This window comes from Pseudophryne corroboree, chromosome 3 (genome assembly GCF_028390025.1).
Source record: "Pseudophryne corroboree isolate aPseCor3 chromosome 3, aPseCor3.hap2, whole genome shotgun sequence".
In the NCBI taxonomy this organism is placed as follows: domain Eukaryota; kingdom Metazoa; phylum Chordata; class Amphibia; order Anura; family Myobatrachidae; genus Pseudophryne; species Pseudophryne corroboree.
Genome location: NC_086446.1, coordinates 470,177,824 through 470,202,618, shown reverse-complemented (window position 1 = coordinate 470,202,618; position 24,795 = coordinate 470,177,824). Strand labels below are relative to the sequence as shown.

Genomic DNA, 24,795 nt, shown 5'->3' with positions numbered 1-24,795 from the left:
CTCTCTCCCAGTGTAATCCATGCACATATACTACTGCTCTCTCCCAGTGTAACCCAGGCACATATACTACTGTTCTCTCCCAGTGTAACCCATGCACATATACTACTGCTCTCTCCCAGTGTAACCCAGGCACATATACTACTGCTCCCTCCCAGTGTAACCTAGGGGCATATAATACTGATCTCTCTCAGTGTAACCCAGGCACATATACTACTGCTCCCTCCCAGTGTAACCCAGGTGCATACACTTTTGCTCTCTCACAGTGTAACCTAGGTGCATATAATACTGATCTCTCCCGGTGTAACCCAGGCACATATACTACTGTTCTCTCCCGGTGTAACCCAGGTACATATACTATTGTTCTCTCCTGGTGTAACCCAGGTGCATATACTAATGCTCTCTCCCGGTATAACCCAGGTGCATCTCTTGGTGTAACCCAGGCGCATATACAACAGCTTGAAGTGGGCAGCAGGGAAGGAATTTTTAAAAACTGCGAGGTACAGTAGAGCTGCACTAATGTGGCCACCATCTTAGGGTCCCAAAGACACACTCATGACCCATACAATCATCTTTTAATGTATATCTAAACATAGTATTTATTTTTATGATGATACAAGGTACTATGACACAGATGCTGTTGCAGCTGCAGATGATAACAGTAGACTGGAGGGCCTATTCTCTTTACCTTTGTTTTCTGTAGAGGCCAGCCCATTATGTAAATTCTAGGAAAATTTGGCATATTTCATGATGACAATCTACCAGTGTATACAATGGAAAGATTAATTGGCCAATGTCCTCAACAACAGCTATATCTGCAGATGGGGTGCGGTATAAAAGATAGATAGTGTCTAGTTAGACAGTCAATAGATAGAAACCATATGTTACACAGACATTAGGTCGACAGGGTCAAAAGGTCGACATGGTCAAAATGTCAACATGAAAAAGGTAGACCGTACAAAAGGTCGACAGGGTCAAAAGGTCGACATGAAAATGGTCGACATAAAAAAGGTAGACACCATGTTTTTTGCATTTTTGTGGTTTGTTGGATAGTTTTGTCATCAGGGACCCCAAATTGTAGAAAGGCATACCCTCGCGGGGCTCGCTTCGCTTGTGACGCTTCGGGCTTGGTGGCTCGCTGCGCTCGCCACAAGGTTTATAGCCAACTCTATGCCGACATGGATAGAGAAGGTATGAAATAGTCCAAAAACGTTACATTTTGAAAAAAAAACATTTGTCTATATTTTTTATGTCGACCATTTTCATGTCGACCATTTGACCATGTTGACATTTTGACCCTGTCGACCTTTTGTACTGTCTACCCTTTTCATGTCAACCTTTTGACCCTGTCGACCTAATGTCTGTCTAACATATGGTGTCTATCTATTGACTGTCTAATTAGACACTGTGGATGGCAGTGGTGGTTGGTCAGTGTGTATGAACAACCACCATCTGCAGATATATCTTTAGGTGGGGTTCACTACGGCTGGCCGGCGGTCGGGCTCCCGGCGACCAGCATCCCGGCGTCGGGAGCCCGACCGCCGGCTTACCGACAGCGTGGCGAGCGCAAATGAGCCCCTTGCGGGCTCGCTGCGCTCGCCACGCTACGGGCACGGTGGCGCGCTACGCGCGCCACACTATTTTATTCTCCCTCTATGGGGGTCGTGGACCCCCACGAGGGAAAATAAGTGTCGGTATGCCGGCTGTCGGGCTCCCGGCGCCGGTATACTGAGCGCCGGGAGCCCGACCGCCGGCATACAGAAGACCACTCCTTTAGGTGTGTACCCAGTCTTAAGCTGGGTACACATGTATTGATATATCTGCAGATCAATTGAACTGCAGATATATCTGTAGACGAATCAGGCAGTGTGTTCTGCATACACACTGCCCAATCCATCGTGACTGAAGTCACAACTTGGCGGGCATTTACATGTGCCTGTCCAGTTGTGCTGTCAATCAATGCCGGCTTGTGCAGCGAGTGTACATGTGTACGGCTGACCGCCCGTACACACAGCACGATGCATTATAATATCTGTAGATATATTGGTCATTGGCTGTGTTGCACAGCCGACGCTATATGTCTGTGAACGAAGTCGTTCACAGACATATTGCTGGTACATACTGGCCGACAGACCCACAATTCAATTGAACAGCCGATAGATATTGGCCAGCGTGTACCCAGCATTAGCTTACCTGCTAATGTATTTACACTTGTCGTTCTTTCTAGAAATAAAGTATTTAAAAAAATAAAAAACATTTGACCATAGAAATATACCTGTGTAGGTTGTATGGTGAACCTGGCTTTCTCAGAAATTGTGATGATGAAGACTTTGCACACTGCCCATCTCTTCTTCCCCCAGATGCCAATATTGTTAATTTTAAATACTGTAGACTGGAAGAAACATGCTATACTAAGTGATCAATTAGATATCAAGACCGTACAGCTGAGGCATGAAACAGTAATGTCTGTTGTATGATTTTATTAAGAAAAAAATATATAATCACAAGAATATCCAAATATATTAAAAACTAGCAGTACTCATCACATTGTGTGTGGGGAAAGTGGTTTAAATTGCCATATGCTGAAGGACTTTGCCCACTAACTGATAAATCCACAAAACCCTCTCTGTTGCCTTGTATTGTGTTCATATAAAGATCCCACCCAGGCTGGGAGCCGTCCTGTTGTAGTGTCTTCTGTTTATTCTGTAAACTTCTCTCCAGATTCCGCCGCCTCTGTTTGAATTCTAGAATAGTCTTTGTGTATCTGTTGATCGTGGTCACGGAGGCAGCCATACAACATGTAAAAGATCCCCACGCCAAGCTGCATGAAAAACACATAACACCGTAAATCACTTATGAGTGATTTTATATTATTTGTTCCAATAGGCAGACAACTAGATATTTGTATATGGGAGTATGCAATAGCCAGTACTTGTCATTAATTGTTTGTGCATGTGAAAACCAACACGCCAAGTTTAATAATGGCCATTTAATAAAACATTGCAGAATTTGGATAACTCAGCTATCCAATGCACTTTACTTCTAGCTACACCTACTTTCAGTGATCCTGTATGCTTCATAATTGTATGGTGGGGCTATTTGGACAGTCCGAGTGTACTGACCCTGGGCCCTGCCCAGTTTTAAAATTTCTGACCTAGGGGGAGATGTACTAAGCAGTGATAAAAGTGGAGAAGTGAGCCAGTGGAGAAGTTGCCTATGGCAACCAATCAGCATTGACGTAACATTTATAATTTGCATACTATAAAATTATACAGAGCAGCTGATTGGTTGCCATGGGCAACTTATCAGCTGCTCTGTATAATTTTATAGTATGCAAATTATAAATGTTACGTCAATGCTGATTGGTTGCCATAGGCAACTTCTCCACTGGCTCACTTCTCCACTTTTATCACTGCTTAGTACATCTCCCCTTAGACATGATTTCTACTTGGTATAATGTACACCAGTGTTTATTTCCACATTACAGGCCAGAAAGAAGGAAAGCCAGGCCATAATGAATAAAGAAAGTTCTGCTATATTAAATAAATGTAGAGTAGGGTTTACTGTAGAAAAATAGGCTCCATTGTGCTGTGTGTTGTCAACAGAATAATGTAGAAGCTGTTCATAGCTTAACAGGTCAGATCTCTCACTAGGGGCGTAGCCAGTACCTTGTGGGCCCCATAGCAACATTTTGGATGGGCCCTGTCCCAATACTTCTGCAGAGACACCTCTCCTCAGATGTTGTTTATTTTATGCCCCATAGTAGTGTCCAAGTTTATTTTATGCCCCATAGTAGAGCCCTAATAAACATGATGTCACATTTTATGGCTACCAGTAAACAGTATACAACACCATGCCCCCAATTCATACAGTATTATGACATACAGGGCGGTATTCAATTCTTTTCACCCCTTTCCACAACCGTTCTGTTTCTGATGTCGGGTGTGGTATAATCATTTCAGCCCGCTACCCGTGGGGTAGTGAGGGCGCCCAACCCTTTACGCAGCGAAACCTAATTAGTATGGGCACAATATGCCCGATAACGGGGATCACTTTAGAAAGGAGATTGGATGTGGTATATCATTTGAATACCGCCCACATTGTCTTCAGTTCATATTACGCCACATTACAGTGCCCACAGTACATATTATCCCACATTACAGTGCCCCCAATTCATATTATGAATTCGGTTTAGTGCCCTCCAGTTTATTTTATACCATATTACAATGAGCAGGTCCAGGGGCATAACTAGATATATTGTAGAAATCCAAGGCAAAAGTTTGTAAGTGCCACTATGAACCACCCAATGGGGAAGAATGTATATAACACGTGTCTTTGACAGGGAAGATGTGCCCCTTTCAGCTATGGGCCCCATAGCAGCTGCACTGCCTGCACCTATGGTAGCTACGCCCTTGTCTCTCACAACATATCATTGATTATCCAGTTCATCCTCACCCATAGTGCAACATTCACTTCAACAAACTCTACATCTGAACAGTTCAGAATAACAGTATGTTACAGTATTCTCAGCAAAGAGCAGATGCTAGATATTGGTGTAACCCTCTTTCCACACTAATCTATTGATTGATTACCCTAAATGTGCCTCCACCCAAGCTATGAGATTATTTTGGTTGGGCTTGCTTGGGTAAGCCCTATCCCCTAATAAGGTGATTCTTCAATATATATTCATGTGCATGTAAATACAACTTCCCTTTCACTTTAATATACCTGTTCTCTTTTCCAGCTCTCTCCATATGACTTCCAGCAACACCAGGAAAAATGGTAAGTATAGTAGTTTTAATGTCACAGTAATAAATATTTAATAACATTACATAGCCATATATGAATATATAAATATATTTCTTAATATACTCCTTTTTCCCTTTCTAAACTATTTGCCTTAGTGTGCCTATACAATTATAAATGCATGCAACACAAAAAACGCTCCGCCTTCTCTTAGGCAACAAATAACCCGGGTACCCTTGTCCTGTTAGTGCACTCGTTGGGGCCCTGGGGTTCCTGAGTTAGAGTTATAGTAGTATCTGGAAGGATATCTTTTCATTACAATGTTGCAATCCTGCTATAAATAGCAAATCAGGTAGTCTCTACTGAATATTAATGGGGTCCATGGGGCCGATATTCCCATCTGTTGCTCTAACTGTGGACTGAATAATCTGTAGATACTTCCCCTTAATAATTTCCGGCACTGTCTTTGAAGTATCAGTTTTCTCTGGTACAGAAAGGATAATACGAGCCTTTGTTTACTGTTGTAGCATTTTGTGTCCAATAAATTATGACTTGCAGCTATGTAGAATTCAGTGTCTGCTAGACTGCGACTTCTACTTATGTTTCCTTTCTAGCTATCCAAAGGGAAGTTTTTTTCATAGGTAACGAAGTCTTCTGTCTAACTAGTACCCAAATTGTTTCTCACAGACTGGTGACTGCAGCAGATGTCCTTTTCTGTACTATGCAGCCTCCAACAGATGATATAAATAACATATGCAGTAGTATCTATATGGGAAGCTGTAACCATTAATATGTCTTACAATTGTCCAGTATGTCACGTATAGCAAAGGTTTCAGCAGTCCCTTGTATGGTATCTCGGCCAATATGCTATATAACGGTTACTATTAATGTATTTAATCCTTTCACTAAATATCAGCATCATCTTCTAATACTGTATAATTGAATTCAGCAGCTATATAACTGATTCTGCTATAAGCAATGCCTGTAGCTAAGGTTATATGTCCCACTCCTGTAGCTACATTGATAAATGTCATGCAGCTGGGGTTGTATAGTGCATAGTGGGAGTTTACTTGACCCCACTTCTCAGCTGCTGCACTCCCTCTGTGACTGGCCACTCCCCCAACTCTATGCTGAATGGCTGCTCCAGAGGGATGATCACTCACCCAATCATACCACACCGAATTTGGGTCTATGGGTCTGTGCTGTAGCCTAGCCCCGTCGATTCCTCAGGGAGGCTGTCCCTACTTCTACCAGCCGCTGAATTTGGAGGATCAACTTGCCTGACCAGTGCTCCAGCCCTCCACACTTTCACTCTCCTGGCCTCCTATGCAATCAGTGCTGGCAGAGAGAGGTAAGGCGCTGTCCATCCTGGACTGTAGTCTCTCACTCACGCGTCTACCCCCGCAGCAGCTCCCGGTGTCAGCGATTCCCACACTTCACCGAACTGATTTCGACGGGGGTCACCTCCTTTACTGGTAAGAGATCCCCCTGTCCTCCATCACTGCTCCTCACTGTTTCACAGGCTACTGGCTCTCTTTCAACTGCCGCACCAGCAGCCCCTTTTATAACCTCCTCTCTAACTGCTCGTGACTCCTGCTCCCCGGCTATGGCATGCGGATGATGCTGCCGTGGGGACAGTCTAGCAGCTTCTTCCCCCTCCACTGTATTATAGCATACAAATTAACTTTATTAACATTACACATACACATATACTAATATAGCTCCCTAATAGTAACCATGGATTACATTGGCAAGGTTATTGTCCTACATTCTGTACATAAAGAAGGTACAGGTTGAGTATCCCATATCCAAATATTCTGACATACAGAATTTTTTGAGCGAGAGTGAGATAGTGAAACCTTTGTTTTCTGATGGCTCAATGTACAGAAACTTTGTTTAATACACAAAGTTATTAAAAATATTGCATTAAATGACCTTCAGGCTGTGTGTGTAAGGTGTATATGAAACATAAATGAATTGTGTGAATGTACACACAATTTGTTTAATGCAAAAAGTTATTAAATATATTGCCTAAAATTACATTCAGGCTGTGTGTATAAGGTGTATATGAAAGATAAATGCATTCTGTGCTTAGACTTGGGTCCCATCACCATGATATCTGATTATAGTATGCAATTAATCCAAAATACGGAAACATCCGATATCCAAAATACTTCTGGTCCCAAGCATTTTGGATAAGGGATACTCAACCTGTAATAATGTTTATTTTACTATTCACCATAACCAAGAGATTTCACAAGAAATGCAGAAGAAATTTCTGTACACACTATTGTACCAACTTTGCTGATGCCTTTGTCAAAGTCAGAAAAATATCTCTGTGCACACTACCATATTTGCACCTCACACAGGTCCGTGCTGCGCATGCGTACGCTCTCCCGTACGTGCGCATACTCACAGTCGCGGGCACCCGCAGGCGCATGGTATGCGTATTTACGGTAGAGTTTATGCGATCGTAGCGTGCGACTCAACCATTACATATTTTCACTAATAAGGTATTTTATAGATCATGGTCCCTTTGATAGATTCTGAAAGTTTGGTTAATATAGAATGTTCATGAACAGAGAAATCCCTCTTTGTTTGATACGAAGGGTCAGACAGGAGTAATACAGTGGTGTTTAGTATCCATCGGAAGAATATTTAATTAGAAATATTCCGGTGTTGGTTTGAAGCAGATCAATCGCTCGTGCGAATAGTTATGGACATAAGAAGTTTATGAACATTTACTTTATTTGCACTTTATTACCCATGCGGCGGGAAACCCAGTTTCCCTCCCACCTGAGCAGTTGGAAATAGTCACAGCCCACCTGTATGAATCAACCTATGACCTTTTGTTATAATGCGAAGCCGAATTCCTGTGTCCAATGAACAATGAGATTGTAGGGACCATTGAATTGTATTGTGTGTGGGGCATAAATAGGCAGGCCGACCGTATCCAGTTCACTCTCTTCAACGGTTCTCATTGCTGATAATCGGGAGCTGGATATCGAGGCGCATGCGATCGTTTCCCCTTGTGCGTAAGTTTTCTCCGTAATCATATTGTCTTACTGTGAGCCATCTCTCTCTCTCTCTCTATCTCTCTCTCTCTCTATCTCTCTCGTATTTTTCCTTTATTGTATAGTATTGTATTTCCCGTGTAGTTATCTGGTTAGTTGGTTTATGTTATATTGTAGTGTATCATTTGTACTGTGATTCCTTTTGCAAGTATAATAGTTAAAATACATATAATAGGTTTTGGACCCTAAGCCCAGGTATCTGTGTATTCTTTATAGGGTTAAGTATTCTCTGAGCGTCGGTGACGCTCAAGCAGCTTTGTAGTTAATCAGGTTACACCAGGTTGCACTTACACTCTGTCTCTACCCTAAGGTATACTGTGTATCTCATTGTTAAAGGTATAGATATAAAGGTTTTAACGTTGTAAGCGTCTGCACCGCTGGTGATCTCCTCGTGGTCCTGAGCGTACGCTACGCTATAGCGAATCATCACGTTAGCCGGCAGCCAATAGCGTGCCTGCCTGTGATCACTGGGCCGTAAGCGAACGTGACGCTTGAGCGTCTCGACTACGGTTGAGCGATCGCTACACAACTTGCGTACCCTTACGGTACTTCTTACGTAGATAGCGTATAGTGTTCCTAGACCTCTTAAAGTGTTTTATATACGATAAATATTTAGCTTTATCAATTGGCGGCTCGCCCGTCCTTCACATATCTGCACTAGGTAGATCAGCAGACATTATCCCTCAGCAAAGGGCGGGAGGTTGTATCCCTCGTAGTGCTGACAGGATAAGCGTCTGCTTCGCTTAGGTAAAGAGTGCTGAAGGAATCCGGGAACCGGAGGTAAGAACAAAACGCTAGTGCCTTTTAAAACTGTTTATTTTTCTGTCTTGCGTACACACGCACGCACACATATATATATCTGCATTTCTTTTTCTTTTTCATTTTCGTATATCACTCTCCTGTCTGCCAGTTTTATAGTTGATAGAAGTTCTAAAAGAGAGTTGCCGTTATTTCATAGTTTAAGAATAGATAACATAGTTAAAGGATAGACAAACACACAGTTTTGCCTGGGAGATAAGGCGAAGTCAGTGTGTTGTGTGGTAGATGATCAAGGATCATCTACATTGATAAAAGTATAAATTGTGTTACGGTGGATCTTTGCTTTGCGTATACGTGTCTCTAACAAAGACTTGCGTACGCAATCCAAAGGCCGACGCACGCAGCGTATATTACGCAACGGAGCGTCCGGTTACGCCCACGTAGCTCAAGTCACGATAAGTTGATTTTTAACGCAAAGCGATAAATAACGCAAAGCGATAAATAACGCGAGGCGAGAAATAACGCAAGTCTATTTTTGGGTGTCCGAAATTTAATTAACAGATCCTGCTCCTAATTGGTAACACACCTGATCTAAAGAAAAATTTCTGCGCAGAAATAGAAATAGAAACAAAAGTGTACATGTGATGAGTGAGTGTTTTTACAATTTTTAAAGGTTGAACCACAAGAAAAGTCGAGTACTTGTGAGGTACATGCGTGTAAGTGACGTGCACGGTGGCTAGGGAGGCATCTCTGGTTAAATATACAATTTTGAGCATTAGAGTATAGCAGACCAGGAGGTCATACTGTAACAAGACCAGGAGGTCATGCTGTAACAAGACCAGGAGGTCATACTGTAACAAGACCAGGAGGTCCAGGTACAGCCGACAAGGAAGTCCGCTATACAGTTCACAGGCACAACACCGAAAAGGGTTGGTGCAACACCCATATAGGCCATATAAGCTCTGGCTGAAGGAATTCGCAGTCGTAAGTTTCGATTCCATTGGTCTTTCCGTACATAAGCTTAGTTGTTTGTGCACTGAACGACTGGACCGCACGTAAGTGTGTGCAGTAGTTAGTAATCTGACCTAATACCATTAGAGTAAAGGGGTCACAAACGCTATATGTACACTCTAACGTGATTTGTGTAATTTTTTTATTTTAAGGGAAGTTTGCTGCTCACTCAGGAACTATCCAGCAACCAATAGTTACTGGAAAGAGTAAGTGTTCTTCGGATAACCCTCGCAGGTTCCAGTAAATAGAGGTTCAGGTCGCAGGGGCCCTAGGTCGAGTACGCCAGCACCATATCGGTGTGATCAGGTCGGCGTGGGCGAGTGAGTGGGGTACTCGGTAAACCGCCACCGTCAGCCTATTGTGGACATTTGGTTTTGCGTAAGGGTTGGCTAAATAAAGCAACACTTTCGAACTATGGGGGCCACTTGTTCAGGTAGGGGGCGATCAACCTCGGTTCGGGTTGATTCAGTGGTCCGACCAATTGGGTCGGCCAGGTATATAATGTGTGAGAAATATGGAAGTCACACAGAAACTTTATGTGATGAATGGGAGAGAATGACTGTACATGACGGGGAGAAATTCCCAAGAGTAGGGAGCTTCAGCTCAGAAGTGTTACAAAATTTAAGGAGGAGGATATGTCTCATAAAATCAACAAAGAGACGAATCCAGCATTATGATTATTTACAGTTGTGGCAACAGGAAGGTGAGATACAGAGAGGTTTGGCTCAGGCGGCGGGATCTGGCTCTAACAGAAAACTGATTGCCACGGCCCCACCGCCACCATATATATCAGGAGAGAAGTTGATTGCGGAGAAAGACGCACTAAGGTGTAACACAAAATCACTTAGTAACTGTGTAAATGTTAATGATAATGTTAACCCATTAACCCATGCAAGTATTAACCCGTGCAAGTTGTACCCTGTTTTGAACTTTCCTCAGGAGTGTGATCAAGAGGACGAATCGGCAACGATTTCAGCGCTCTCTCTAGCAGCCACCATAGCAGAGACCACAGTAGGCACAGCTCCACCCACGAGATTAGTAAAGGCCCCTAGCGGAGGGATAGGTGAGGTCGTATCAACTGGTAAGTACGGCACCATGCATTATGCTGAAACTATTTCACCACAGCCTGTAGAATCTACACAGAATGAGGTTGTTAGAATTACACCTGTTAGAGTAATAGCAGTGCCAAATGGGAAAACAGACGCATCAGGAGCCACTCCCATTAGGAACATTGCCATGTACACCCCATTTTCCCGAATGGAATTAAGGACCATAGTGTCTGAATTTCCCGACCCTAGAAAAGACTTAGTTGCCAGTCAAAAATACATCAGAGACTTAGGTAACACTGCAGAGCCCAACAATAAAGACTGGCAGATATTGCTGAGAGCATGTTTACCCTCAAATGTCGACGCAACTCAATTTTTAGCTGATTGCGGACTAGATCATGATGTACCTCTTACAGATGTGTACAACCAAGATAATGTGAAAAGAATAAACTTGCAGCTAAAAGAGTATTTCCCAGCAGTAGCTAAATGGAATAAGATATTCTCCATTAAACAGAAGGAGTCAGAGACAGCTGCAGAGTATTTTCACAGAGCATTATTAGAAATGGCAAAATACACAGGCATAGAGGACATTAAAACAGACACAAACCATCGGGAAGTAGCAGTATCGGTACTGATGGATGGTTTAAAAGAGTCATTGAAGACTAGGGTACAGACCACACAACCATGTTGGCGAGGTCTGTCTGTGGCTACTTTGAGAGAGGCTGCTATTGATCACGATAGAAACATCACCAGACACAGGGAACAACAAGGTGATAAATGAATGTCAGTAAGTATACAGGCTCTGACCACAAGGCAGCCTTTGTTTGTATCACCAAATCCTGTGGGTAAGTCAAGTATGGTTACTTGTTATTCTTGTCACAAACAGGGACACATGGCACGAGATTGTAGAGTAAAGAATCCACGAAACTCATACCAACCCCCTAGACAACGACACGACACACGACATTGGGAGCAAGGTCCGCAGAAACGGAGTTATGAGCCACATACAGGGGAAACAAAAAGATATCCCCCAAACAGAGACTGGCATGCCTCTGGTAGTTCCCAACTATCTCCCTCACAAGTAGTTGCTGCCAGCGGGATTCAGGGAGGTCACCATACCCAATAGGGGTGTGGCCATACCTGTAATCTGCAGCCAGTAAAATTAATTGCCAACCTTGGAAGTGAACCCGAGATCGCAATTAATGTAGCTGGTAAAACTTTAAACTTTCTTGTAGACACAGGGGCGGCCAAGTCAGTGATAAATTCGACAGTGGGCATGAGAACCACTGGTAGGACAATTCCAGCCATGGGAGTAACAGGAGTAGTCCAGCACTACCCTGTTAGCAAACCAGCCGAGATTACAATAGGGCCTTTGCATACCAAGCATTCCTTTTTGCTGGCTGCATCGGCACCAACCAATCTCCTGGGAAGAGACTTACTGTGTAAAATGGGGTGCGTCATTTATTGTACTCCTGAAGGTGTATTCTTGGACATACCTGAGAAACACGCTCAGGAAGTGCGAGACATGTTAGACTCCCCATCAAAATTAATGTCACATACCATTATGACAAATAGGAATCCATCCCAAATAGAAGAGATGACATCTCAGATACCAGAGTCACTTTGGACAAAAGACGGACAAGACACTGGATTAATGGCAAACGTAGCTCCAGTAGTTGTACAAGTAAAAGATGGTAGGATAGCTCCAAAAATCCCACAGTACCCTCTGAAGCCAGAGGTGGAGTTAGGAGTTTACCCAGTAATAGAGCGCTTGCTACAACAGGGCATTCTGGTAAGAACGTCCAGCACTGCCAATAGTCCCATCTTCCCTGTGAAAAAGAGTGGGGGGAGGGGTTACAGACTAGTGCAGGATCTAAGGGGGATTAACAAAATAGTTGAGAGTCAGTTCCCCGTAGTGCCAAATCCAGCTGTCATCCTAATGCAAATCCCTCCCACTGCCAAATTTTTCACTGTTATTGACCTCTGCTCCGCTTTCTTTTCGGTACCTCTGCACCCTGACAGCCAATATTTGTTTGCATTTACATACAGAGGAGTCCAATACACGTGGACTCGATTACCCCAAGGTTTCATAGATAGTCCAAGTATATTTTCTCAGGCTTTGCATGATTGTTTACAGTCTTTCCAACCAGACAGTGGATCAGTATTGATACAGTATGTGGACGATTTACTACTGTGTTCAGATTCACTGGAAGCATCTCTGAAGGATACGAAACAGCTCCTGTTTCATCTTTCAGACACAGGACACAAGGTTTCCAAAGACAAGTTACAATTATGCCAAACTAAGGTAAAATATTTGGGACACTGTCTAACACAAGGACTGAGACACCTGACCGCTGATAGAATCCAAGCAATTAGAGACATGACTCTGCCACAAACCCAGCAACAGATCAGAACGTTTTTAGGAATGTGTGGGTATTGCCGTAATTGGATCCCAGGGTTTTCCATTTTGGCGTTACCTTTGCAGGAAATGGTCTCCTCAAACAAACCTGATAGGATTTCGCATACAGACGAGTCCGAAACAGCATTTGAGAGACTCAAACAGTGCCTAACGCAGGCACCAGCACTAGGTATGCCAGACTATGGGAAACCCTTTGAACTATACGGAACAGAAAGTGCTGGTTGCGCGGCAGGTGTACTAACCCAAAAACACAGTGATGCCAGCAGGCCAGTTGCATACTACAGCGCTCAGCTAGACACGGTAGCGCGATCCCTCCCCACATGCTTGCGAAGCGTTGCTGCGATAGCATTGCTAGTGACAAAAGGCGAAGATGTCGTGCTAGGCCACAACCTCACAATCCATACGCCACATGCAGTATCAGCCTTATTGAATTCTGCCCAAACCAGACACGTCTCATCAGCGAGGTTTACAAGATGGGAATTGGCACTAATGGCCCCCGTAAACATCACCATAAGGAGATGCAGTGCATTAAATCCTGCAACGTATCTCCCAGGTGTGCCTGGTCAGGCACAAAGGGTGGAAGGTGAGAGTGATGGGGAAGGAGGATTTAATACAAAGGAAGATACACATGATTGTATGGAATATTTGACCCAAAATTTTACCGCAAGGCCTGACATCAGTGACAACCCACTGGAAGATGCAGAACTCACGTTCTACACGGACGGTAGTTGTCATAGACAGTCAGACTCGGGAGACTTGTGTACTGGATACGCAGTCGTAGATGACCAAGACACCATAGAAGCGGAACCGCTAGGCCCACCTCACTCAGCCCAGGTTGCTGAACTGGTCGCCCTAACCAGAGCATGTGAATTGGCTAAGGGTAAGTCAGCCAATATCTACACCGATTCTAGATACGCATTCGGGGTAGTCCATGATTTCGGAGCCCTATGGCGTCTCAGAAATTTCATGACGGCCGCTGGTACACCGGTAGCGCATGCAGCTCACATAAAAAGGCTTCTAACAGCGATACAGGAACCCGACAGAGTGGCTGTTATCAAATGTAAAGCACACACTTATAGCCAAGACCCGGTATCACTTGGTAACAGCCGAGCAGACGAAGCTGCTAAGTTAGCAGCTGCTACCCCCATACAGACAGACACCACACAATTGATGGTATTTAATACCATTAACACACAGAAGTTGTGTGAAATGCAAAATTTGTGTTCCACACAGGAAAAGGCAGTCTGGAAGGCAAAGGGATATGGCCAGGAGTCCTCAGGACTCTGGACGGATGGACATGGTAAACCAGTGGCCCCCAGAGCATATCTTCCATGTCTGGCTGAAGCAGCTCACGGGCTGACTCATCTAGGCAAGGAAGGGATGTGCAAATTGGTGAGAGCATATTGGTGCGCCCCAGGATTCTCCTCTCATGCGAGTAAAAGAGCAATGTCATGCCTTACCTGTTTGAGAAAGAATATTGGAAAGGCAATACCTACAGAACCATCCCATATCCCACCTGCCGGCGGCCCTTTCCAGGTAATACAAATTGACTTTATACAATTACCCCCTTGTCGGAATTTGAAATATGTACTTGTTTGTATAGATGTTTTCTCAAATTGGGTCGAAGCATTTCCTGCGGCTACAAATACCGCTATGTTTACTGCTAAGAAAATTGTGCAGGAATTTGTATGTAGATATGGTATCCCTAGAATAATCGAAAGTGATAGGGGTACCCATTTTACAGGTGATGTCTTTCAAGGAATGTGTAAGTTGATGGGAATTGATAGCAAGCTGCACACTCCGTACCGTCCACAGGCGAGTGCGAAGGTCGAAAGAGTGAACAGCACTATTAAAAATAAATTGAGTAAAGTGATGGCAGAGACAGGATTGACATGGCCAGAAGCTTTACCCATTGTATTGTACAGTATCAGAACCACTCCCAGGTCCCCTCTTAATCTGTCTCCCTTTGAAATCTTGTTTGGTCGACAACCGCATGTTATGATTAACCCTCAGGATGATTTGAAATGTAACAATGAAGTAACTGTAAAGTACTTGATTAACATGAGTAAACAGTTAAGGAATCAAAATGATAATCTGAAGTTGGTGATTCCTGATCTACCTGATAGTAATTGTCATGACATTGAACCTGGGGATTATGTAATGATACGGAATTTTCTACGCTCAGGTTGCCTTATTGACAGATGGGAAGGACCATACCAGGTCTTATTGACTAGCACTACAGCACTGAAGGTTGCTGAGAGAGAGACTTGGGTCCATTCATCCCACTGCAAGAAGGTTGCTGATCCAGAGAAGTCCCGTGATAAGGAACAGACGGTAGAGGTTGTATCACTGGAGTGTCTGTTCCAGGAGGACTGAGGCGGCACCTGAGCCTTGAAGACCGAGAGCTGTTGTCGACTCCCCACTCCCTTTTATTATTTTCCTCCACTTCCCATCCCCTCTCCCTCAAATTTCTTTTTCCTCCTTCTCATTCTTCTCCGTTTCCTCCTATAAGATGGACTTGCCCCAAGAGACTGTGATCCGGATTTTCCTGTTGACCATGATGTTGACCAGAGCAGTCTGTTCCGGCGAGAGTACCATGGAGGTCGATAGAGGTTCTGGAATGGGTTCTGGTGATAAAGATGGAGGCGTAGTTTTCCAAGATCAACCTAACCAACAAGCAAAGGCGAGTATCAGAAAACGATCCGATAGCATTGACCATAGAAGGAATTGTGACGGATTGTTAACTGAGGAAAACTGTATCTGTAGGCTCTGTAACAATGTCATTGAAGATGGGTGCATTAAGAAATGCCAATCCAGTTTTAATATCCATATGGACCGGCATCCATTGAGTGACTATCACTCCTTAGTGGGTAATGTGTTAAACAAAACAGATTGTTGGGTATGCTCTCAAGTACCTCAAGGTCATAGCAAATCAGGGCTAGTGCCATTTCCTTTAACGATAGAGGAGGTACTAGAGTTAAATGGTGGGAGACCGGTGGACAGGAGGTTTAATATCTCCAGCCCTCCTAGTTTGAAGCTCCACCAATACCATGTGGATAGGTCCCTATTATGTTTCAACATCTCCAATCCCAGAAAGCCGGGAAATTGGGAAGTGTCATGGAGTAACCACACCATGACCTTTTCGCATAGAGCAGATAGAATGCCTACAGATACAGAGCTTGTACGCCACATAGCCAGTAGAGGAAAATCTTTCCGGTATAGGTACACCTTAGGAAATAGGATTACGAGAGTTGGAGAAGTATCACCAGGATACTGTGCACATATCATACAACCTGATACGTGTATTAAGCAGATGGAAGAATTAGGGTTAGGAGAGTTCACCTGGAAGGTGTGTAATATGGTTATGTCCTTCTCCGTCCCATATGTTCTCCCCGATGATGCATATTTCATATGCGGGAGAAAGGCGTACAAGTGGCTTGCCCCAAACTCTGAAGGATTGTGTTATATTGGAAAAGTATTGCCTGAAGTAATGACTGTAACACATGATAAAATGAAAGACATACACCGTGGTGCCCAAGCTCCTTATACTCACACCCATTACGAGCACGTTGTTAAAAGGCACCTGATGGAGAAGACAGAGCATCCGGCCTCTGATCTGATAAGTGAATCCACCGGGATTCAATTCTTAATCGCATTAGATTTCACCCGCACCGCTAGAGGAGTGCTGAATTATAAATACATATCGACGCTCGCAAATTTGTTAGATAATATCACTGAAATGTATGATGACACGTTTAGATATACTGGAAGGGAACTTCAAGCTTATAAAACAGAACTGGTGCAGCATAGAATGGTTCTTAATTACCTCACAGCAGTGACAGGCGGATATTGTGTTACATTGGCAACACAGTACGGCGTGAAGTGTTGCACGTATATCACGAATAGCACCGAGGATCCGGTCGAGGTCATAGACCAAAAGATGGACGATATTCTCCAATTGAAGTGGGAATTTCGCCGAAAACACAATCTCACTCTTGCTGCTGTAGGTAATGAGCTGACTGGTTGGGTGTCATGGTTGAACCCGCGAAATTGGTTCTCCGGTTTGGGAGACTGGGCTCAAGGAGTCATAATGGATGTTGGGAAGTTTCTCCTATGTATCTTAGGTGTTGTCATATCAATTGGCTTGATATTTAGATGCGGTCAGGCTTTAATGAAGTGCAAACATCGTACCAGGGTAATGAGTTTGAGGAGTGAGGAAACTGTAATTAACCTGGATTTGATTTATGACCCAATGATAGAAACAATGATGTAATGAAAATGCGATTATACGGTCCGTTTCTTTCACCTGTTTTTCTGCTTTTCTCCAAGATAAAAAGACCCCCTTGGACGAGGAAGTTGACGAGACGCTATACAGACAACGGATAGACCAAAGAAGAAGTTTTGACCACTTGAGATACGGACATTTGATGAACTTTGCCATGGATCCCCAGTTTCCCTAGAATTCTTAAACTCACGCTAGCCCAACATTTTTTGTAAATCTAATGGCATTGACAAAGCTTTTTGCTCACACCTAATGGGCAACACAGCGCAAAGAAGACGACTTTCAACTGATACCGAACAAAACTTCAACCGACAGATGTACATTAACCTGACATAGAATACCACCGCATTTACCGTAATTATGTCTTTTCTTCATTTCTACAACCCTCAGGTAATGACACACATAGTATAGGGAATACAGGCACAGATATCAGCAATCACATATTCTCCCATTCATGTATCATCAACTAAAATGTGCTCCCCGTTTTGTTCAAAATCCGAAAAGAGCTCGGTAAAGTTTGACAGCCCATCCACAGACCCGTACCACGGGATAAGAAGGAATTCAAATGTATACTTCGCAATACCTCGAAGCTTGATTTACAACACGTACGGCACGATGATACATGACCCCCCAAACATGGACTCATACACACATGCTTCTGCTATCTCACTAGGTCATACCCTCTTCCCACCTACTCCTCTCTCCTCCCTTACCCAACCATGGAAATGAATTAACCCCTGACATATATTTTTCTCCTTTTGAAATGTTTTAGAAGGTGGCAGTTATTATTGACTGCCAAAGGGTGGACTGTCAAAGTCAGAAAAATATCTCTGTGCACACTACCATATTTGCACCTCACACAGGTCCGTGCTGCGCATGCGTACGCTCTCCCGTACGTGCGCATACTCACAGTCGCGGGCACCCGCAGGCGCATGGTATGCGTATTTACGGTAGAGTTTATGCGATCGTAGCGTGCGACTCAACCATTACATATTTTCACTAATAAGGTATTTTATAGATCATGGTCCCTTTGATAGATTCTGAAAGTTTGGTTAATATAGAATGTTCATGAACAGAGAAATCCCTCTTTGTTTGATACGAAGGGTCAGACAGGAGTAATACAGTGGTGTTTAGTATCCATCGGAAGAATATTTAATTAGAAATATTCCGGTGTTGGTTTGAAGCAGATCAATCGCTCGTGCGAATAGTTATGGACATAAGAAGTTTATGAACATTTACTTTATTTGCACTTTATTACCCATGCGGCGGGAAACCCAGTTTCCCTCCCACCTGAGCAGTTGGAAATAGTCACAGCCCACCTGTATGAATCAACCTATGACCTTTTGTTATAATGCGAAGCCGAATTCCTGTGTCCAATGAACAATGAGATTGTAGGGACCATTGAATTGTATTGTGTGTGGGGCATAAATAGGCAGGCCGACCGTATCCAGTTCACTCTCTTCAACGGTTCTCATTGCTGATAATCGGGAGCTGGATATCGAGGCGCATGCGATCTTTTCCCCTTGTGCGTAAGTTTTCTCCGTAATCATATTGTCTTACTGTGAGCCATCTCTCTCTCTCTCTCTATCTCTCTCTCTCTCTATCTCTCTCGTATTTTCCCTTTATTGTATAGTATTGTATTTCCCGTGTAGTTATCTGGTTAGTTGGTTTATGTTATATTGTAGTGTATCATTTGTACTGTGATTCCTTTTGCAAGTATAATAGTTAAAATACATATAATAGGTTTTGGACCCTAAGCCCAGGTATCTGTGTATTCTTTATAGGGTTAAGTATTCTCTGAGCGTCGGTGACGCTCAGCAGCTTTCTAGTTAATCAGGTTACACCAGGTTGCACTTACACTCTGTCTCTACACTAAGGTATACTGTGTATCTCATTGTTAAAGGTATAGATATAAAGGTTTTAACGTTGTAAGCGTCTGCACCGCTGGTGATCTCCTCGTGGTCCCGAGCGTACGCTACGCTATAGCGAATCATCACGTTAGCCGGCAGCCAATAGCGTGCCTGCCTGTGATCACTGGGCCGTAAGCGAACGTGACGCTTGAGCGTCTCGACTACGGTTGAGCGATCGCTACACAACTTGCGTACCCTTACGGTACTTCTTACGTAGATAGCGTATAGTGTTCCTAGACCTCTTAAAGTGTTTTATATACGATAAATATTTAGCTTTATCACCTTGAAGGAGAGATGTATATAATGGTAGATGCTCAATAAGCTTAATGAATTCATTCAGGTGCTCGAAAGGGAGGGGTATTTCTAAGCAAGAAAAAAAGAGACATTGTTTCCCTCAGCACCCTGAATGATAACAGTAACCAGATATAAATCCCACATAATATTGGAATTCAGAGATCTTCGTTACACATATTTGCGCAAATGTGTGAATAAGCCCCAAAGCCACATCAAGGCGTCTCTGTATATTTGGGGTCCCTAGCGCTATATCTAGGTGCAGGGTGTGGCACCCCAAAACACCAGCATAAGCCAGAAAGCCCAGGGTAGCATACCAGTGAAAAAACTATAGTGCTAATAAATTAGTACTTAGGAAGCCGAAGCTATAGAGAAGGTGATACAAAAATGAAATGTAATTAAAATAGAGAAACAGTGTTAAAAAATTAATAAGTGAAAAGTGTTAATATAATGTAAAGGTATGCCACACTAAAGCCATCCTGCTCAGTCAGTCCAGAGGCACCACACCTCACACCTCCATTACCCCAACCTGGGTCTATGATTAACCAGCAAGGAGCCACATGATAATGGCTCTTTGCTACAATATGTCTAAGCTAAGAGCTACCTACTTTGGAGCAACCCCATAATGCTCCATGTGGCATGTCAGGGCCTGCATCTCCTCCTAATGCAGGAACCTCTCTGCCTCTCACAACAGACATATATACTGGTAGATGCTCAATCAGCTTAATTACATCATTTTTCACTTATTAATTTTTTAACACTATTTCTCTATTTTAATTACATTTCATTTTTGTATCACTTTCTCTATAGCTGTGGCTTCCTAAATACTAATTTATTAACACTATAGTTTTTTCACTGGTATGCTACCCTGGGCTTTCTGGCTAATGCTGGTGTTTTGGGGTGCCACACCTTGCACCTAGATATAGTGCTAGGGTCCCCAAATATACAGAGACGCCTTGATGCTGCTTTGGGGCTTATTCACACATTTGCACAAATATGTGTAACGAAGATCTCTGAATTCTATTATTATGTGGGATTTATATCTGGTTACTGTTATCATTCAGGGTGCTGGGGTAAACAATGTCTTTTTTTTTCTTGCTTTGAAGGAGAGATTGCCATCAGTGTGGCATCAATTTATGTTTACCATCGATGGTGATGCTGGCACAAACAATCAATGGCAGATAACTATTCTATGTGGCACCAGAAATGGTTTCACCATCATTGTTTTTGCAAATGTGCATTGGCTTCTGACTAAGAACCAGGGGCAGGGCTAAATTGTGAATGACAGGTCAGCTGGTGAAAAAGGTGGGACATCCTATTCCCGGCTTTTATACACAAACAGTGTAAAAGGCAGGGTGGCGCAAGGCTGCTGTCTGACATCCTAGCAGCTCTATGCAGCAGCAGTAGCCCTGAAAACAATGGTAAAATAACCCCAAAACTTTGGGCACACAGCTACCATCTATGGCGGGAAACCATCTGGTTCTCTGCATCAATGGTAAAAGTATTCATCATAGGACGTAAACCATCGATAGGTTTAAATAAAACATTGATGGTCGATGGCCATCCCTACCTTGAAGAGGTGGTAATATCAATGCAAAGTGCACAGATTGTTGGCAAACAGTATGGCACACTGATCTGCATTCAACTGCAGTCTTAGGGGTAAATTTACTAAGGTTGGAGTTTTTTAGAACTGGTGATGTTGCTCATAGCAACCAATCAGAGTCTACTTAACATTTATGTAGCTGCTTCTAGAAGATAATAGATGGAATCTGATTGGTTGCTATGGGCAACATCACCATACCCAGTTCAAAAAAACTTCCACCTTAGTAAATTAACACCTTAGACTTAAAAAGAAAGCAACCAGTGATGGGTGCAGGGTATGAGGTGGACACTTGGCACTCAGAATAGACCCCGCAGTAAGCCTGCAGTGTGCCAGTGTCTTTGCTATCTTCTGCTCTTACTCCACCTTCCCAACTACCACTAGGAAGATGTAACCATTGGTAAAAGGTGGCCACCACATGGGGCTTCCAGCCCATGGCGCATACAGTACATGACTCTGCAAACCATATCAGCTGAAGACACTAGAACCATAACAGCTGAAGACACTAGAACTATATTACTATTTCGGACATGCTAATTTCTTGCTGAATGCAATAAAAGGTAGTTAAGGAGAAAGCTTGCAGATTATTAGTTTTAACCCTTTCCATAAAAAAATCAGAAACTCATTATTTGTGCAGGGAAGACCCTCGGAGGACTGTGCCTACAACAGGACTCGGGCTGATGCAGAGGCGGACGCTGTAGCATGGGTGCTGTGACTTTGTATGCAGCTGCTGTGCTAAATTATGCTAAAGTCAAAGCTGAAGTCTTAGGTAAATAGACGCCCACTGCAGACATGTCTGATCTGCTACTGCGTCTGAGGACGCTGGATCGAATACCTCTGCACGAACATAGGGCCATCTGAGTTACCCTAAGGCCACCAGAACTCCACTGCAAAGGCCAGTAAATCTGTATCGGGTGACACAGATACTGGCCTAGGCACACCTACAGGGGGGCCCTGCCTGTTTCATCTGTACTGAGATCCACAATCTCTGATGGCAGCCTTGGGTGCAACAGCCAGAATGCGATATTGCCATGATCAATGGTGATTCATTCTGTCTTTTCGAGGCATGTAACAGAAAACCCCCTTTCTCCCCAAACCCTGCCTTTCTCTGTCAACCTCTTTGCAGCTCCCAACACTGCTACAACATACAGTATGCCATGTGGTTAAGAAATACCTTCCATGACCTACTCTTCCTAAAAGTCAGAAGGTACAGTACACTATATTCGTCTCAGGCAGTAACTGATTGCATAGCAGCAAGTAACATGCTGGAGTCACTTAAGTGCCTCAAGGCATGTGAACACTATTGTCACTAGTGACAGTTGTACGTGGATGTTCCTGAAAAATGCTGGGCCTCTAATCCAACTTGGGTTCTGTGATGTTAGTGTATTAGAATGCTTAATATTTGGAGACACTCCCTTACTAATCTGTGTAAGCCTGAATCTTCAGTGATGGTCCCTGGGACCAGGGGGATGCTGGGAAGTGGGTGATCCAGTGTGCAGTGTGCCTGGAGTTGGTGAGGGAATAAAGCAGCACAGCAGTGAACTCACATGTCTCTGTGTCCTGATGACTGGATTTACAAACTTATGAACAAAACATGGTGTCAGAAGAAGTGTAACTTGGACTGCTAGTGCTCTCAGAGTGTGAAAGAATCTTGCAGAAGTCTGTGGCTGTGATAGTGTCTGCAAAGCCTGCCGTGTGCTGCTATCTTCAAACAGTGAGTAACCATGGATAAACTAGCTCCTCCAACTGGCATGCTGATGTCTGGTAACTTGTCTGAATACTGGAAAAGATTTAAGCAAAGGTTTAATATATATCTTACTGCATGTGGAGCTGATTCAGAGGCTGACAAAATGAAGGCATCCATTTTCCTCCATGTGATAGGAGAGGATGTGCTGAACATTTATAATAGTTTTCAGTTTGATGAGGGGCAGAATATGGTGCTATCTTCTATAATGCAAAAGTTTGAAGATTACTTTGTGCCAAGTAAAAATGTGACATATGAAAGATATAAGTTTTTCACATGTGATCATAAGTCTGTAGATGGATTTGATCAGTATGTTACAGAGCTGCAATCACTCAGTAAAACCTGTGAGTTTGGTGATTTAAAGGATTCACTGATTAGAGATCGTATTGTCTGTGGAATACCTGATAATGGACTCAGAGAGAGATTGCTGAGAGAGCAAGACCTAACACTAGAAAAGGCAGTGACTATGGCCCTCATTCCGAGTTGTTCGCTCGGTATTTTTCATCGCATCGCAGTGAAAATCCGCTTAGTACGCATGCGCAATGTTCGCACTGCGACTGCGCCAAGTAACTTTACTATGAAGAAAGTATTTTTACTCACGGCTTTTTCTTCGCTCCGGCGATCGTAATGTGATTGACAGGAAATGGGTGTTACTGGGCGGATACACGGCGTTTCAGGGGCGTGTGGCTGAAAACGCTACCGTTTCCGGAAAAAACGCAGGAGTGGCCGGGGAAACGGTGGGAGTGCCTGGGCGAACGCTGGGTGTGTTTGTGACGTCAACCAGGAACGACAAGCACTGAAATGATCGCACAGGCAGAGTAAGTCTGGAGCTACTCTGAAACTGCTAACTCGTTTGTAATCGCAATATTGCGCGTACGTCGGTCGCAATTTTAAGAAGCTAAGATTCACTCCCAGTAGGCGGCGGCTTAGCGTGTGTAACTCTGCTACATTCGCCTTGCGAGCGAACAACTCGGAATGAGGGCCTATGTGTAGATATGCAGAAATAACTAGATTTCAAGCCAAAAAGTTACACAAGGAAGCTGATGTGCATGTAGTGCAGAAAACAGAGCCATGCAAACCTCCACTCTCAAGAAGGAAGCAGTCTAAGCCACAGTCTAATAAGGAAATGTGTAGTAGATGTGGAAATGCTCACAATCCTAAAATGTGCTCTGCTTATGGTAAAACCTGCATGAAATGTGGTAGACTTAATCACTTTGCCAAATGCTGTAAAAATTAAAAGTAAAACAACCAAAGTGCATGCTGTTAAACAAACAGATGAATTCTTTGTGGATTGCATTGAACTTTGCAGTGCAGATAAGAAAGAATGGATTGTCCCTTTAACTGTGAACAAGATTGTCATTCCCTTTAAGCTTGATACTGGTGCGCAGGTGAATTTAATCTAATTTCAAGACTATAAGACTTTTAGAGTAAAACCTAAAATTCACCCAGCCAAAGTGAAAGTTACAAGGTACACTGGGGAGGAAATTCATGTGAAAGTTACATGCTTAGTGACACTGAAATATAAGGGACAACAGTTTAAAACATCTCTACTAATTGTGGATAAAAATGTGCAACCAATTCTTGGATTAAGTTCCTGTGAGAAACTAAGCTTGCTAAAGAAAGTTTTTATGGTGACATCACAAGTAGAAGATGACTGCAAATCGATGTTTACAGAATACAGAGACATGTTTGAAGGTCTAGGTTGTTTGCCTGGAGAGCATAAAATAAATATAGACACGCACGTTTCTTCAGTGATACACCCCTGTAGAAAAGTGCCGTTTGCGCTGAGAGAAAAACTGAAACAAGAGTTAAATCGCATGGAAGCCTTGGGTGTAATCAGAAAGTTGATGAGCCTACTGAATGGGTAAGCTCCTTAGTAATTGTTGAAAAGAAAAATGGACAACTCCGAATATGTC

General features: G+C 43.3%; 1 protein-coding gene across 2 annotated transcripts in view; it reads right to left on the bottom strand.

The window, feature by feature from the left end:
• Positions 1–2,460: 2,460 nt before the first annotated feature.
• The window catches only part of GSG1L2 (GSG1 like 2), a 135,573-nt gene continuing 113,238 nt past the window's right edge, over positions 2,461–24,795 (bottom strand). The window contains exons 1-3 of one of the 2 annotated variants that reach the window (XR_010243870.1): positions 5,907–6,340; positions 4,726–4,755; positions 2,732–2,818 (exon numbers count right to left, since the gene is read on the bottom strand). Coding sequence is in view for 1 of the 2 variants with exons in the window: in XM_063960766.1 (XP_063816836.1) it covers positions 2,527–2,818 (292 nt within the window). In the remaining variant the exon portion in view is untranslated. Of the gene's footprint in view, positions 2,819–4,725; positions 4,756–5,906; positions 6,341–24,795 lie in introns of those variants that run through there. The other variant, XM_063960766.1, reaches the window with a different exon arrangement.